This window comes from Ursus maritimus, unplaced genomic scaffold (genome assembly GCF_017311325.1).
Source record: "Ursus maritimus isolate PB19 unplaced genomic scaffold, ASM1731132v1 scaffold_21, whole genome shotgun sequence".
Taxonomy (NCBI): Eukaryota; Metazoa; Chordata; class Mammalia; order Carnivora; family Ursidae; genus Ursus; species Ursus maritimus.
The window spans coordinates 47,403,544-47,420,837 of NW_024424564.1; the positions used below are offsets into that span (position 1 = coordinate 47,403,544).

The 17,294-nt window shown below is 47.7% G+C and overlaps 1 protein-coding gene across 1 annotated transcript in view; it reads right to left on the bottom strand.

Annotated features, from left to right (window-relative positions):
• FAM227A (family with sequence similarity 227 member A) overlaps positions 1 to 17,294 on the bottom strand; it is a 76,322-nt gene that overhangs the window by 47,204 nt on the left and 11,824 nt on the right. Inside the window, exons 6-10 of the mRNA XM_008705556.2 lie at positions 13,141 to 13,242; positions 12,534 to 12,638; positions 10,520 to 10,643; positions 5,126 to 5,230; positions 2,909 to 2,988 (exon numbers count right to left, since the gene is read on the bottom strand). Of these exons, the coding sequence (XP_008703778.1) occupies positions 2,909 to 2,988; positions 5,126 to 5,230; positions 10,520 to 10,643; positions 12,534 to 12,638; positions 13,141 to 13,242 (516 nt within the window). The remainder of the gene's footprint in view (positions 1 to 2,908; positions 2,989 to 5,125; positions 5,231 to 10,519; positions 10,644 to 12,533; positions 12,639 to 13,140; positions 13,243 to 17,294) is intronic.

The window sequence follows — 17,294 nt, forward strand, 5'->3', positions numbered from 1 at the left end:
GCTGGAAGCTTCTGTGACGTGTCCTGCATATCCGCAGGCAGGCTAAACAATGTTGTTTGTGAGACTCGTGCTGCATGAGTGACCTCGGGAGCCCGATTCGCTGACATTAGCTGACCTTCAGGTCACAACTGGCCCTTCGGGTCTGGAATGGAATCCGGGAGGGGAGGCGAGCCCATCTACCCCAGCCTCCCTAAGAAGTAAAGACAGGATAACACAGAAAGGCAGCTCGCTCCAAACCGCAGGCAGGCAAACAATGTTTGACTTCAGACCCCCGTCATGTGCCCTATAAATAGTCATTTGCCCTCGAAATACGGCCCTTACGGGGCGGCCCCAGCCGATGAGCGGCTGGATGTTGTAAGCACCCGATTTGACGGGCCTCTGTCTTACATCCTCCTTCACTGCTTACTATCACCCTCACCTATGCACAGATTTCCCTCTTCTTTCTGTTTCTATCAGATTTTTATACCGATAAAGTGTCATTGTCCTCTTCGAAACTGAAGAGTACGGGTACCGTAAATCTTTTCTTCAGAACAGAGAACAGGTTTTTAACTAGAGGCCTTCAACCCCTATGAGGACACGGAGACTTTCCAAGGAATACCGCGATCTCCGTTTAAAGATCCCCAAGTGTCCTCACATCCTGTTTTCTGAAAGTGGTCATCCTGAGCGCGTGTTGGTGTCGCCAGTAGCCTTTATCCCACTTTACAAAAGAAAGGCACACCCTTCACTCATTCCAAACACTGGCTGAACGTTCCAGGGTGGATACACCCCCAACTCTGCCGCAAAGGGGAAAGGCTGGTCTGACATAGGTTACTTCTTAAAAACAAAACAGGGGGCGCCTGGGTAGCGCAGCGGTTAAGCGTCTGCTTTTGGCTCAGGGTGTGATCCCAGCGTTCTGGGATCGAGTCCCACATCGGGCTCCTCCGCTGGGAGCCTGCTTCTTCCTCTCCCACTCCCCCTGCTTGTGTTCCCTCTCTCGCTGGCTGTCTCTATCTCTGTCGAATAAATAAATAAAATCTTTAAAAAAATAATAATAAAAATAAAAACAAAACAGGGTGTTAGAAATGAGGACGTCGGTCTACATACAGCTTAAAGATTAGTGAGAGAGACAGCCATGATCAGCGGAATGACCTATAATTCCTTAGCTCGGAAGGAGAGGGCTCTGAGCACGTCGAACAAGGAACGGCATGGGGACCAGGGTGGAGACTGCAGACCCTGAGGTCTTCAGCGGAGATGGAAGGATGAGCGCGTGTCCCCTACACTGGGGTGGTGTCCAAAGAGCCAGAGCGTAAATGTTTCCAGCTGTGCAGGCCCTGAAGTCTGTATCACAGCTACTCAACCCTACCATTGCAGAGCAGTCGAAGACGGTAGTCAACCAGTGACCTCGGCTGGGTGCCAGCGATGCATTACTTATAAAAATGGGTAGCAGAAGGCCTCATGCATGGTTTTCCCAGGCATTTATTTTTTTTCCAGCTCTCTGGAAAAAGTAGGCCTTGCTAGGGAGTGTTTGGCAGGTTTCATGTTACCAGTGGGAGGAGATGCTGACAATGTGGGTGGCAGTCGGGGAGGGAGCTTATCTGGGACAAGAGGGATGGTAGGTACAGAGGCCAGGTGCTGGTAGGGGATGTGATGTCTACAAGGAACCAAGAGAACACCCCGGCTGCAGGAGCCCCAAGAGCCGAGGAAGGTGGGCATGGGGCTGGCAGGACGTGGCAGGGCCACACAGGTCAGTCTACCCCCAGGCAAGAGGAAGCCTTCTGAAGTCTGGGAGGTATTTTTCATTTGGGCTGGGGGAGGGTGTTTCCGGTAGGGGGAGTAGGCTGGGGCCAGGGGGTGACGGTGGTATGACATAGTAATTAGATCTGCCTTTTGAAAAGACTACAAGGGTACTGGGGAGGTTGAGGGAGACAGGAGCCTACTGCAATGGTGAAGGGGCTCAAACTGGAGTGTAGGGAGGGGAGAGGAGGGGAGGGGAGTGATGGGGCGAGGTGGTCCTGGAGCTACCTAGGAAGGAACATCACAGGGCAGAGAGGGGTAAACTGGTGTCCAGAGTGGTGTGGGAAACAAAGACAGAAGAAAAATTAAATTTCCTTATTATCTACAGCCCACTGAGGAGTCCTTGAAACAGGCAGAGTGACCTTCCTTTCGCAACTCAGCTGCCTCGATGTTAATACTTTGCGAAGAGCAAAAGGCAATCTTAGCCCGACCCCCAGGATCCTGTGGGTCTACCTGAACATATAAAAATTCCTTTGGAAACTTCCTTTATCTCTACTCCCCCAAGATACATGTTGGCAGTCATCCCCCAAGCATAACACCCACTGGTACACATCTGAAGGATCTCATGACTAAACTTTTACTAGACAGTAAAATGACCTTTTCTCAACAACAGCTAGCTCCCTCAAGGTCCTGGAAACCTTGCTTCCAAAATTCCTTAGAGACTTACGCTATCCCTAACCCCCTCCCAACTTGAAAGTATATCATGGGCCACTCCTCACAACCCCTCTTTCTGCCCACAGGTCCTGTCCCTGTGCTTTAATAAAACCACCATTTTGCACCAAAGACATCTCAAGAATTCTTTCAAAAGAAAGCCGGCGGCGTTGAACCCTAACATCTTTCCTACATCAGATATGACAGCCAGGTGCGGGTTTATGAAGAGGAGTGATAGGGAGGAAAAGCTATGAAAACACTTTGAGCTGAGCCTACACTTAGAAACTGCTTCCATCCCCTTCACGCCCCAATCCCTGCATTTCTGTGGTGACCCTTTGGTGCTCTACTCATGCACACGGATCTAGAGGACCACGAGGACCCCTCCCCGAGAGGATGGACAGGGAGTGCAGAGATGTGGAACCAACTAGAAATCATTGAAGCTTTCGGGGATGCAAGGGGTCTGAGTCTGTGGCCCTCTACTCACCTTAGGGAAGGGAACTTTCTTGTTCTGGAGAGACGTCTGGGAGAAATGCCTCTTAGAACTGAACAAAGAAAACTCTTTTTCTAGGGAAGAGAAAAATGTGCTTCAGTCCCTTGTCCTGGAGGTGACACAGCGGACCGGGAGTTCTGACACAGCCCCCTCCCTGGAGGCAACGGCAACAGCGGGACAAGGGACCTCAGGCAAACCAGAGCGCCTCTGTCATTCCCTCTGCGGAGTGACCTTGGGCAAGTTACCTAACTTCTCTGATCCTGTTAAAGGTTTGAATACTAACCACCTTGCGGGGCTGGTGAACCAATTAAAGTAAATAATGTTTGCGGAGGCCAGGACACAGGGCAAGCACTCAACCCATATGAAAAAAGTACTGGCTTCAAAAGAAAAACAAAAACTCAAAACCCTGAAACATCAAAATGAATAAATGTTGCATTAAACACTTGAAGCAACAGTCCATCAACCTCGGGGAGTGTGATTAAAGTTGAAGACAGTTTACAGGTTACATTTTTCCTCCTTCGAAACTTCTGTGTGTCCACGGTGATTGCTGGGAAAGCAAATGTATTCGGTGGGTCAGTAAATGTAAATGCTTAGAAAAGCAGCCGTGGAAAGTGCTGGGCTCTGAGGAAGCAGTGCTAGGAGCACTTCCACCCAACAAGCACAGCCGTGCTCTTCTCTGAGGACGGCCTTCCCCGTGCCCTGGGCCAGTGCTTCCCAAACTGGACGGCGCTCATAGGTCATGGGGAGTCAGCCCATCCAGAGATGCTGACGCCACTTGTCCTTCTAGGCAGCGCATGAGACGCTCTGCCAGCGCCCGTCCAGGGTCAGGAAGCTCACCGTGGTGTGCACAGTCCCGCCTCTCAGGAGCTCCCCCACCCCCACCCCTGTCCTGCTGAGTGGCCTCACTTTCCCTAAGGGAGGTGGACTGAGGGGGAGAACGGTGTCATTGGCCAGAGAGGCCACTGGCTAACAAGAGCAGGAGGCCGACTAGCCCCTCTGGGCAAAATCCTGGCCCTGAGCTGTGCCCGGAAGCCCTGGGCACAGGAACCTCTCTGCACCTCAAATCCTGCTGTAAGATGAAGGGTAACGGGCTCGCTCATAAGGTTCGGGTGGGGAGGACACAAAAGAACCCAAACTGGGGCTGGTGCAAAGAATGGGGTCCGTGTGCAATAGCATTATTTTTATTGTTCATCAGAGTAACGCTTCGTGCTCAGACTCATTCTTTACAGTATGGGCTGTTTTCACCCTATTTAAGAAAAAAATACTTTTCTCACTCCTATCTTCCACTTCCAAAGGGTCCTGGGTTGTTAAAGGACTTCACTAGTAGATGTTGTCTGCCCCCTGGGTCCTATTGACCTATTAAAGATAGGGCTTCGTGCATCCCTGGGGTGCCCCCATGAAAGGGGTAGACATGCCCCGCTGGAGGAAATCCGCCTAACTCAGCACTGTGTCTCTCTGGCTTTGCAGTCCTGAGTTTGGATCCTGGCTTAGTCACCCACGGGCTGGTTACCCATGAGAGTCCTCTCATGGCTGCCATGAGGAATGCCCCTGGGTCTTCTCTCATGCTGTTCCCTCCACCTGGAACAGTAATTCTTCCCTTCACTTGCCTCAAATACACATCCTTCAAATCTCAGCTTAGTGCCACTTACTGATCCTCTTAGTGCTGGACTGAGTACCTCTCGCCAGGCTGCCTCAGCACGCTGCTGTATGCCCCACGGCCACGCCTCATCCACGGGAGTGTGGCTATGTGGCCTACATTTCCCACTAGTCTGAGCTGCCAGGCTGTGCATGCCTGGCGCACGGAGCCCCTTACCCGTCTGTTGCGCTAATAAGAAAGGAGGCCTCGGCAACTTGCTTCTCTGAGCTCTGCTCTCCTTATCTGTGCAATGGATTTAGTGTGTCCTTGAGCTGGTGGTTGTGAGGATTAAATAAAAGGATAAAGAGCCATGGAGCCTGGCCCAGAGTAGACCCAGTCACTGGCGTCCATTGGCATAATATCAAGTTCTACCCCTTATCCCAGCAATTACGTTGTGCTGACTCTAATTATAATTTCTAAGTAATAGCACTTCAGTCATTTTGGTGGCTAGTTTGGGGGAGCATGGGTGGGAACCAAGCCTGACTACTTCAACTCTAAGGGCCTGCCCTGCCCCAACTAGATGGCGGCTGGTGTGGCAGGGGCGCAGGGGGCCAAGTGAACAAGGGGTACCTTACTCTTTAACAATCTTCTCCGCAAAATTAATTTTTCTCTCCGGAATCTCTCTGGATCCAGTTCTGAATAGTCCCAACTGTTATAGCTCTGTAGGCTAGGGCAGATACCTAAAAGGGAGTGAAGAGTGATCATGAAAACTTCCATAAAGGAGAAAGGAGTCAGAAAACAGAAGACAGAGCCCCGCCCCTGCCCCCCATGCCCTCCTGCTAGAGTGGGGGAGCTTCTAGCATTAGCCTCACCCTACACGGGCCCTGTGGCCGTGGGGGAGCCACTTCCTTTGTGGAAGGGCTTTAGTGCTTTCCTCTGGAAAAGAGATGGTGAGGTTCTCCCTACCCCCTCAATAGCGTGGATCACAACTGGGTCACAGCAGGGCACCTGGCCCTGGGCTGCAGAGATGCGAAAGCATTGTAATCATTCCTTTTCCTGCTTATCTCTTCTGCTCTCGCTGAACTAGGACCTGAGCTGAACTATGACCCGAGCGCAGGACCTGGATCTTAATTCACTTTTACACCTCCTGGGCTTAGCACTGGGCCTAGCACATGATAAATAGGAGCTTAGTATTTGCTCAACATACTATCACACTTAGCTAAACGGAAACGGGCTCTCCTTAAATATTTGATGGTGATGTTAATGGGGCTAGTGCTTTTCTTGTAAGCAAACCATGTGTTTCAGAGTCTTGGCTTCTTGGAACCTGAACTCTCAGGCAGTAGAAGGGCTCCACTGTCTCCCTCAGTTCTTTGGTTTAGAAAGGATTTAAAGACCAAGGGTTGCTAGAGAAATTTTGAACTCTTGGGCAAAGATACTGTCTCCGTTGGACAAAGTGGGCAGGAAGTTTATTACTGGGAATGGTTAAGGGGAAGGAGGCACAGAAAGAAAAGAGTCAGAGAATGAGAGGCAGGATGGCACAGTGGTCAAAGACCTCGCTTTGCGGTGGGACAGCCTGGATCTGAATGCCTGCTCCGCCATTTGTTTGCTGCTGGACCTCTTTGACTCTGCATATGTTAAGAGGATTAAATGGGTGTGCGGAAAAGACTTAACAGGCCCCAGGCTTCTATCCTTGGAAAATCTTGCTTGCGAGGTTGGCCTTTGGCCAGGATCTGCAAGTTGGCTGGTAAACATTTCTTTACACTGATCCCACTTTCCCCAACTACCTAGAAGAAGTGGATACATTCCTAGAAGTGTACGAACTACCAAGACCGAATCATGAAGAAATACACAATCTGCACGGACCAGTAATGAGTTAGGAGGTTGAATCAGTGATCAAAACCTCCCAGAGAAAGAACAGCCCGAGACCAGATGGCTTCACAGGCAAATTCTACCAAATATTTAAAGAATGAACTCCAATCTTTCTCAGACTCTTTCAAAACATTGAAGAGGAGGGAACACTTCCAAACTCATTTTATGAGGCCAGCTTTACCCTGATACCAAAGCCAGATAAGGACACTACAAGAAAAGAGAACTACAGGCCAATATCCCCAGTGAATATAGACACAAAAATTCTCAAAAAAATACCAGCAAAATGAACTCAAGAGCACATCAGGAGGATCGTACATCATGATCAAGTGGGACTGATCCCTGGGATGCAAAGATGGTTCAACATCCACAAATCAATGTGATAATGCCATATTAATGAAAGGAGAGATAAAAATCACACCGTCATCTCAGTAGATGCAGGAAAAGCATCTGACACAATTCAACATCCTTTCATGGTAAAAACTCTCAACAAAGTGGGTACAAAGGGCACACACCTCAATGTAATAAAGGCCACATACAACAAGCCCACATCTAATATCATATTCAATGATGAGAAAAGTTTTTCTTCTAAGACCAGGAATGAGACAAGGATATCCATTCTCACCACCCAGAATAATTAGACAAAGAAAGAGAGAGAGAAGAAAGAAAGGAAAAGAAAAGAAAAGAAAAGAAAAAAAAAACGCATCTAAATCAGAATGGAAGAAGTAAATTTATCTCCACTTGCTAATGATATGATCTTGTATATAGAAAAACCTAGAGTCCACCAAAAAACTGTTAGAATTAGGGGCGCCTGGGTGGCTCAGCCATTAAGCATCTGCCTTCGGCTCAGGTCATAATCCCAGGGTCCTGGGATCAAGCCCCGCACCGGGCTCCCTGCTCTGCAGGAAGCCTGCTTCTCCCTCTCCCACTCCCCCTGCTCATGTTCCCTCTCTCGCTGTGTCTGTCTCTGTCAAAAAAACAAAACAAAACAAAACAAAACTGTTAGAATTAATAAACAAATTCAGTAAGTTGTCAGGATACAAAATCAACATATGAAAGTCAGCTGGGTTTCTATACACTGACAATGAGCTCTGTGAAAAAAAAAATGAAGAAAACAACCCACTCATAATAACATCAAAAGCAATAAAATACTTAGGAATAAATTTAACCATGGAAGTGAAAAATCTATATACACTGAAAACCATCAGACACTGATGAAAGAAATTGAAGAAGACACAAATCAATGGAAAGATATGCTGTATAATCGATCAAAAGAATTAATATTGTGAAAATACCCATACTGCCCAAAGCCATCAATAGATTCAATGCAATCACTATCAAAACTCAAAAAAAAAAAAAAAAAAAAAAAAAAGGGAAAAATTCCAATGGTATTTTTCACAGAAGTAGAGAAAAACATCCTAAAATTTGTGAGGATCCACAAACGACCCTGACTAGCCAAAGTAATCTTGAAAAAAAGAACCAAACAACAAAGCTGGAGGCATGACTCTCTCTGATTTTAAGCTATATCACAAAGCTAAGAAATCAAAATAGTACAGTACTGGCATAAAAACAGACGCATGGATCAATGAAACAGAACTGAGTGCCCAGAGATAAAATGTGGTCAACTAAAAAAGTGTACAAACTACCAAGACTGAATCATGATACAGAAATTGACTTGAAATGGATGAAGGACTTAAATGTAAGGTCTGAAACCACAAAACTCCTGGGAGAAAATAGAGGGAAAAAGCTCTCTGACATTGGTCTTGGCAATGACTTTTTGGTTATGACACCAAAAGCACAAGTAACAAAAGCAAAAATCAGCAAGTGGGATGACATCCAACGAAAAAGCTTCTGCACAGCAAAAGAAACAATAAAATGAAAAAGCAACATACGGGATGGAAGAAAACATTTGGAAACCATAAATCTGATAAGGGGTTAAATATCCAAAGTGTATAAGGAATTCATAGACTCAATAGCAAAAAACCCAAATCATCTGATTAAAAATGGGCGAAGGACTTGAACAGGTATTTTTCCAAAGACGTGGCCGACAGGTACATGAAAAAGCGTTCAGCAACACTCATCAACAGGGAAATGCAAATCAAAACTGCAATGAGATATCATCTCACTTTTGTTACAATGGCTATTATCAAAAAGACGAGATAACAAGTGTGGGCAAGGATGTGGAGAAGAGGGACCCTGGCGCGCTGTAGGAATGTAAACTGGTATCGTCACTATGGAAAACAGTATGGAAGTTCCTCAAAAAATTAAAAATCAAACTACCGTATGATTCAGGAATCCCACTCCTGAGTATAGATGCCCAAACGAAATGAAACCTCTGTCTCAGAGAGATCTCTGCAATCCCACGTTCACAGCATTATTCACAACAGCCAAGATGTAGAAACAACCTGAGTGTCCATCGATGGATGAATGGATAAGGAAAATGTGGTACAGATACATGACGGAATATTATTCAGCCATAACAAAGGAAGGAAAATCAGACACTGCAACAGCATGGATGACCCTTGAGGGCATTATGCTAAAGTGAAATAAGACAGGCAAAGAGAGACAAAGACTGCATGATCTCACTTATACGTGACATCTGAAAAGCCAAACTTATAGAAGCAGAGAGTAGAATGGCAGTTGCCAGGGGCTGGGGCTGGAGAAAAGGAAAACATGCTGGTCAAAGGGTAGAAACTTCCAATTACAGAAGGAACCAGTTCCAGGATCTCATGTACAAGCACAATGACTACAGATACTAATACTGTGTAGTAGGGGCACTTGGGTGGCTCAGTTGGTTTAAGCATGTGCCTTTGGTTCAGGTCATGATTCTGGGGTCCTGGGATGGACCCCTGCATCAGGCTCCTGGCTCAGCAGAGAGTCTGCTTGTCCCTCTGCCCCTCCCCCTGCTCATGCTCACACTTGCTCGCTCTCGCTCGCACTCTCTCTCAAATAATAAAATAAAAATAAAATCTTAAAAAAAAAAATACCGTGTTGGATATTTGAGCATTGCTTTGAGAGTAGACCTTAAGTCTTCTTGCCATAACAACAAAATGGTAATTGTGTGTGCTGAAGGATGTGTTAACTAACCTTATTATGGTTAACATTCCTCAATACACACACGCATCGGATCTTCACTTTGTGCATCGTAAACTTACACCATGTTATAGGTCAATGATAACAATATAGCTGGGGGGAAATGTTTTCCCTAATTGATAAGCATGGCTCACTGTGCCTAGACTATCTGTAGAACAACGTGGGTTCTGCTGAACACCTGCTTTCCTGGAATTTTGGTATATGATAGACACAGGTGTCTACGTGACCGGTCCCCAGTATAAACCTGGGGTGCTGTGTCTCTAGCACGCTTCCCCGGGCAGAAACATCACATGTGTTGCTACATTTGTGTTGCTGGGGGATGAGAGCGCCCTGCCTAACTCCTCATGGAAGGCAAAGAGCGGAAGGAAGCCTGCACATGAAGTCCTCCAGACTCTGCCTGTCTTTTCCCTTAAAGAGCACTCCCTGGCTGTGTGTCCTGACTCCACTGCTATAATCTCAGCCGTGAATATAACCAGGTGCTGAGACTGTGAGTTCTCCTTCCAAATATCCCAATGTGGGAATGAAGTTGGAGGCGCCCAAGACAGTAAGAAATGTAAAGTGCTTACTTAGCACAGCCCTTAGTACACAGGAACCTCTCAACTGGAAGCAGATGTTAATGACCTCAGGAAATATCTAGGTCGACAAGAGGGGAGTAGGGAATGGGAGTGAAAGGTAGTTAAAAAGCAAACCTCAGCCTGGCACCGTGTGTGGCAGGGACAAGGAGACTACGGTGAGGCCACATGGGGTCACCCTGGAGGGGAAGGGGGAGATTAGCCAACCAGCATCCGCTTTTGGGTTCCTGAGCTCTGGGTCCATCAGTCCACAGCACACGGGCAACTAACGTCTGCTGAAACCCGCTTCCTGCAGATTGCTGGGCACAAAGAGGGGGCGAGGAAGGTCTCAGAGCTGGTTTCTTTGTGGAAGCAGGGAAATCAGTCCTCCTGGGGGCTCTAACTGCACACCTTCCCTTCTCTGATGTCAGCAAGGGCGATGGCAAACCACACACCTAGGCTCAGGCAGAAAAGTGCTTCGGGAATCACTTTCCCCGGGACGGAGCAGCCCCCTCTTACCTGAAATCCACAGGCTTATCGTGTTACAGATGCTCGATTTGAATTCGTGCGTGTTGAACCAGGATTGCGGGAAGCAGCAGCAGAAGCTGGTATACACGGCTTTACTCAGCAGCGATGGCAACTTCTGGGGGTGGGGGGAGGGGGAGCAGAGCTCAGACAACAGCCTGGACATTTCCACACCCAGAAAAGAGCTCCTGACTGCAGAGAGGATCTGTGATAAAACTCTCTTCCTGACACCACGCTGCCTTCCATTCACGGGGGGGTGGGGGGGTATTTCCATCTGCTGCTGGCCCACGTCTTGGTGGACTCCTTACCCTGCATGGGGACCACACCTCAAACCTCATGAGATGCTTGGCCAGCAACCTCCCCCTCCCCCAGCTCCTCTGCTCCTCGTCTGTGGCTCAGCCCATTCTGCCACCTGGCCAAAGAGTAGCCCAGACAACAAGATATATTTGACCTGCCCATCTTGCTACCTCCCAGAGATAACAGGAAGTACTACTACTGGTTTTTTTTTGTTCCCTATGCATAAGTGGTACTGGTGTTCCTTCTTAACTATGGTTGATCTCAAATTATACATTTATATCTGGCCTTATTCATTTAACAATATAGTATAAGCACTCCTTGGGTTGTTACCCACTCTTTGGAACTTTTTCCCCCCAAGAATGACCTTCATAATATTGGGCGGATTGGCATATCAAAATTTACTTCAACATCCCCCATCAGTGGATGTTGTCTTGTTTCTAAGACTTTACATTACAAATTATGTGGATTAATTGTTTTTATTTGTTAAGCTACCTCTGTGTCTGGCACATTAGCAGGCAGTCAAAACTCTGTGGAAAGCATGAGGGAAAGCAGCTTTTCCTCAGTATTCGATTACGCCCTCCAGAAGATGGAATCACGTAGTAATTATAAGCGGCTATGATGTGCTGGGGGCTTATCACGTGCTGGGCGGTATGTCAGGTGCCTTACAAACATCATCTCATTTAATCCTTAGGACAACTCAGTGAGCGAGGCATTATCACCATTTCATGGATGATGAAACTGAGGCACGGAAAATCTACGGGACTTGGTAGGCGGACACTCAACTAGTGGACGCGCCTTACAGCAAAAATGTATCAATTCACTTCTCACTCAGACTGTCCGAGTGCCATTTCTCCAGATCCTTCACAACCCTGGGAATTACTCTTGAATCCATGCAATCTCGCAGGTAAAAAGGGGTATCAAATGATTATTGTTTTAATTTGTATGTTTGACTACCGTTAAGGGTGAACTATTTTTCCCCATCTATATTTCTTCTCTGGTGAATTTCTAGTTTATGTACTTTGTCAACTGTCATTTTTTCTTATTGATTTGTATAAATTCTTTTTTTTTCTTTAAGTTTTTATTTATTTAAGTAATCTCCACACCCAACATGGGGCTTGAACTCACGACCCCTAGACCAAGTGTGGCATGGACCTCTGACGGAGCCAGCCACGCACACCAATTTGTAAGAGTTTCTTATGTTGTATGATGTATATGCCACGTGTTTTCTGTGGTTTCTCCTTTGCCTTTTAAGCCTGACTGTGGTAATTTAAATAATTTATGTAGTTAAATCGGTCTTTGTGAATATATATTCATACTTTTAAAATTACATGCTTATATAATTACTACAGAAATACATAAAATAGAAAAGGAAGTCTCTTACAACCTCATTCCCCAGAGATAACCATTGCTAAGAGTTTAGTACGTATTTTTCCAGATTTTTTTTTCTATTCATAGGCACACATACATATATATACATACACATACACATTTTTAAACACGGAGTTCTATAAATTGCTCTGCTTTTCACTTGAAACATGCCATATAGAGATAGACTTTATTTATTGTAACTGCTGCGTTACAAGTCGGTGCGTGGATATCGCACAACCTACTTACTGCCTCACGGAAAGAACGTGAAGGGCGTTCTATTGGCATCAGAAGTGAAGAGATACCTAGTGTGATTTCTTCCCTCCCAACAGTGGTCGATGCTCACTTTTAAGAGAGCCTCTTCATAGTGGGACTTGGATTCACGCAACAAGAGAGAGGCGTAGTTTTGGGCTATCCGGTCAAACAGCTTATTCTGGACCTCCTTGTTGGGCTACCAGGAATAAAAGTGGAGAAGGAATTACTAGAGTCCTTGGCTGAAACGGCCAACGGCTGAGATGCTGAAATATGTACTATTTGTACTACTCTTAAGGGTGAACTTTGAGAAATATTATTCTTGAGAGTTTAACCTCATGTTATTCATGAAATAGTACACTCATTTTTAGATTTATAAACTAGATTGATGCGTAGAAGCCGATTGTTGAAGCGAGCGCCCGAAGTCTGGGCTGGGAGGTCCTGACTCTGCTCGCGCCTTGTGCTTGACCAGGTGACCAGCCACGTGACAGGGACCGGTTCCTGATGTTCCGGGGGCTACAAGACACTGTGCAGTGGCTGAAGCACAGGGGGTATGGGCGAGGTCTGGGGAGGGGGGAGGATGGCAGACGGGGCTGCAGGGGTGCTCCACACGATCAGAGAGCCTTCATTAAAGAGGCTGGGGCTTGTTCCTTAGAAAAATAACTTAAGCGAGGGAGAGAAGAGATCAAATTTGCATTTACCTGGTACCTCTCATGAAAGATCCACCAGAAGCTATCCAGCCATATGGCTCTTGGAGAAGGAGAAGAGAGAAACTTCTCTAATTCTTTAGCTGAACAGAAAGACTTAGGGAAAAAAAAAATCACATTCTTATTGCTGTTGGTTTTGAAAAAAACCACTTCTCACCTGGAGCCACAGGCCGATTCATCATCCTCTCTGCCCAAGACCTGCATTTCCTCCTACGTTCCACACCTTGTTACTGTTACCAATCACACCATCTTCCCGCCAGTCATCTTGGCGTCAACTTAAAAACAACATTTACCCTTTAAAGTGAGAGCCGACTATGTGCCTTTCCAGGCGTTTTTACATACAGCCAGCAAGCGTTAGGGCGGGGATGGAAACTTGTAACTCCAGGCTGGGGGGGGGGGCAAGCTCTCACCCACTTCAATCAGCAGCAATCAACAAACGTAGATATCATACACATGCAAATCACTGGACCAGGAAGTTCCCGCCTTCCCAGGAAACCTACGGAATTCTAAAATTAGAATAGAATTATCAGTGAACTCCAAGAGGCAGAAAATTCAGGCTTCCTTATGATGCAACAGGAACCTTCCTCTGATTCCAAAGCTACTACCTTAGTAACGTAATAATATGTCGGGGCGCCTGGGTGGCTCAGTCAGTTAAGTGTCTACCTTCGGCTCAGGTTATGCCAAGGTCCTGAGATCAAGCCCTGTGTCGAGCTCCCTGCTCAGCTGGCATCCCCGGTTTATAGAAGTGGCTCGAAAGGTTAGGATTCTTGCCTAAGTTCACATGGCCCGGGAGGCTCTGAAGCGGGCAGCCTGACGCCAGAAACACCACACAGGCTGCCCCTTAGCTTTATGAAGAGCAAAGAGATCCCGCTCTTGCCCCCCCACCTCCTGGATGCGAAGGGAGAGACCCCCTGGCTCTCCCTTCAGGCCCATGTAGCGGAGGGCATAGTGCCACGCTGAGCAAGCCTCCTGCATTAGCCGGGAGCGCTCTTTGTCTTTTTCACCATTCCTCCTGTTAACTTAGAGCAAAAGTAGAGTCGGAACAGTGAAGAGCACCGACTTTGGTACCAGACTGCCCGGGTTCAAATCCAGCTCTTACACTTACAAGCCGTGTGACCTTGAGCAACGTTCTTGAAGCTGTATGTGCTCTGTTTCCCCACCCAGATGAGACAGGGAAATGGAAGGACTCCATAAAGATCTGCTTTTTGCTCCTTTTCCTGATTTTATTCTTGCCAGGACCCACACCCCCCACCTCACACAAGCCTCAGAATGCAAATAGTACATGGCCTCCTTGTAAAGGACAAGGAGTTGACAATTTCTCCAGCATAGATGACACCTAAGGAAGGCCTGGGTGAGAATGACTGGACAGTGTATGCCAGACCACTGGTGCTAGACATCGACACCAAAACGCCTGGCTCCAAGGAAGGACATCTGGGCCTCTGCCATTGCTCGAACCAGTTCCTGGCTGCCTGTGAGGACACATACACCAGACCACCCCAGACATCGAACATAGACAAGACTCATACCTCTTTCCTTTCTGAGTCTCCCAGACACTCTGTCTCCACCTGCTCTCTCTCCATACCTTCAATAAACTCTGCTTTCACCTCCTGCTGACTCGGCTTTGATTTCCAGCCTGGGAGCAGCCAGGGCCCCTCTTGGCTGGTCCCCTGGGACCCCCTCTGGGTCCTGAGACGCAGCCCGCTGACGTCATGGAGAATGGAAAGTGACAGTCCCCACCTTGAGGACCGATAGGATGATTCAACGAGCGAGTTAGACACACAAAGTGCTTAAAACAGCGCCAGGCACTTAGGAAACACTCGCTAAGGGCATGCTAGTTCTTACTTATTCATACTCCTGTTCCCTTTCAACAAGGACTTCATTTCAGCCCTTCCACGATATTCACTGAACACCCACTAGGTGCTTGGACGGTGATGGAGAGTCCCTGCCTCAGAGATGTTCCCAGGCAAGCAGACATTTGTAATCTAGTGTGATGGGTGCCCTGAGAGAAGGAATCCAGGGGGATACAGAGCCCAGAGGGCCAGCTAACCTGTGCTTGGGGTCTGAAGGGAGGCTCTGAGAGTAAAAATGACTGATGAAGAAGGGAGAGTTGGGAGCTGCACAGACAGGAGAAAGCACGTGCTGAGGTTGGGAAACAGCAGGACACACTTGGGGAACTTCAAGGGGTTTCTGTGCTGTGGTTTGGGTGCTGAGAGGCCAGGCAGGCATCAGACTATGAGGCACCTGGGTGCTGGGACCGAGGGTGGTTCTGCCACTGGACAGGGGGAGGGAGGATAGCTGGCACCGAAGAATTTTCAACAGGGCACGAACACCATGAAATTGTTGTTCTAGAAAGATCCCTGGAGGCAGCACAGAAGGTGCATTAGAGGGGATTGAGATGGTAAGGCCGACGGCCTGGGGAGCAGCAGGTGCAGGGATCCAGACAGGGAGGTGTGGGGCCTGAACTTGGCAGTGGCGGTGGGAAGGAGGAGGTACAGTGAAGACAGCAGTCGAATCTCAGTGACGGCTCAGATGCAGGGGCGAGGGCCAGGGACAAGAGTGGTTGATGCTCGGGTGGGAGGCTGTGGTTTTCAACAAGACAGGAGGAGAAGCCGGTCTGAGGAGACTGAGGGCAGGCGGTGGAGGAACATGGGGGTCGGGAGCACAGCTCGGGCTTTGGAGGTATGACGCAGTGGGGAGCCTTGGGTGGGGAGACGATGACTCCTGTCCACCCTGCGCCGTCCCCATGAGTCTGTGCAGAGGGAGGGGTCCTGAAGGATGTGGGCTGCCTCGGCAGACGGCGAAGCTACCACAGAAACCAAGGAAGGACAGAACTTCCGAGCGCAGGAATCGTCCTCTGGGTCGGTTCCACAGAGCAGTCATCTAAGGTAACAACAGCGTACATCCTTCGGACTTGGCCTTCTGAGAGCGAAGGGTGGACAGACTCGGGCCATGTTCAGGAATGGGAAAGGGGACAGGCTGCAGAAGCACTGAAAGAGAGCGGCAGTGAGAAGCCAGGGCAGCGAGCGTGGGCAGCTCACCACGTCCCAGGCGAGGCTCGGTGCCGGGCTGGCACCTGCCACTGAGCAAGGGAGACGGGCCTTTGAGCCTCGTGGAGCTCCTGGTCTAGTGACGGCCTCCAGATTCTCTGAAGCAGAGGCACGTGGGCTGCCAAGAGGGAGGGAGAAGTGATGGAGGAGAGGGTGTGAGGAGGCAGGGAAGGGTTTGCGATGGCCCCTGAGCAGGACGGAAGAAGGTCCTTTTAAAGGTACGACACCGGGGCGCCTGGCTGGCTCAGTCAGCGGAGCGTGAGACTCCTGGTCTCGGGGTCATGAGTTGGAGCCCCGTGCTAGGTGTAGAGATTCCTTCAATACATAAAACTTTAAGAAATAATAAAATTAAATTAAATTAAAATAACGGTAAGACACAAATTTGCCTTGAGTTTCCTGGGAGCCGAAGAAAAGCATTAGTTGGAAGCATCAGTTGTAAGACGAAAAGCATGCCAGGAGATGCGAAGTTTTTCTGGGGATTAAGTCCTAAGGAGAACATTCCCCATGGGCCCTCCAAATGGGACATTAAGTAACAGTAGTCACTGTCCCTGGGGCTACCCACCTAGCAAATGGAACACGAGTGCGTGTGGCTGTGCCAGGGGGCAGGAATGTCATGCAGGACAGCAGGTCCCTGAAACATACAATCTATTTGTTCTTAAGTCTTTCTTCTATCTATCTATCTATCTATCTATCTATCTATCTATCTATCTATCTATCTTTTAAAGTTTCTTATTTATTTAAATAATCTCTACACCCCATGTGGGATTTGAACTCATGACCCTGAGATCAAGACTCGCATACTCTTCCGACTGAGACAGCCTGGTGCCCCTTTCTTCTTTTTAAAGCACAGAAAAAGGAGGAAGAAAAAGCTATAACCTTATCACTCAGCGAACATTGGTAATATCTACGTGTGATTTCATCCCCAGACTTACTGTAGAATTTTTATACTGATATTTTTCATTTAGCATCACAGCATAGCAAAATACACTCTTTACAAGCACTCGTTTCAATGGCTAAGTAGTCCATGATATATGTACCCAAAATGACGGAGCTGGCCTTCTCTTAATCATCCTTAAACTATTTCTAATAATGCTGATAAGA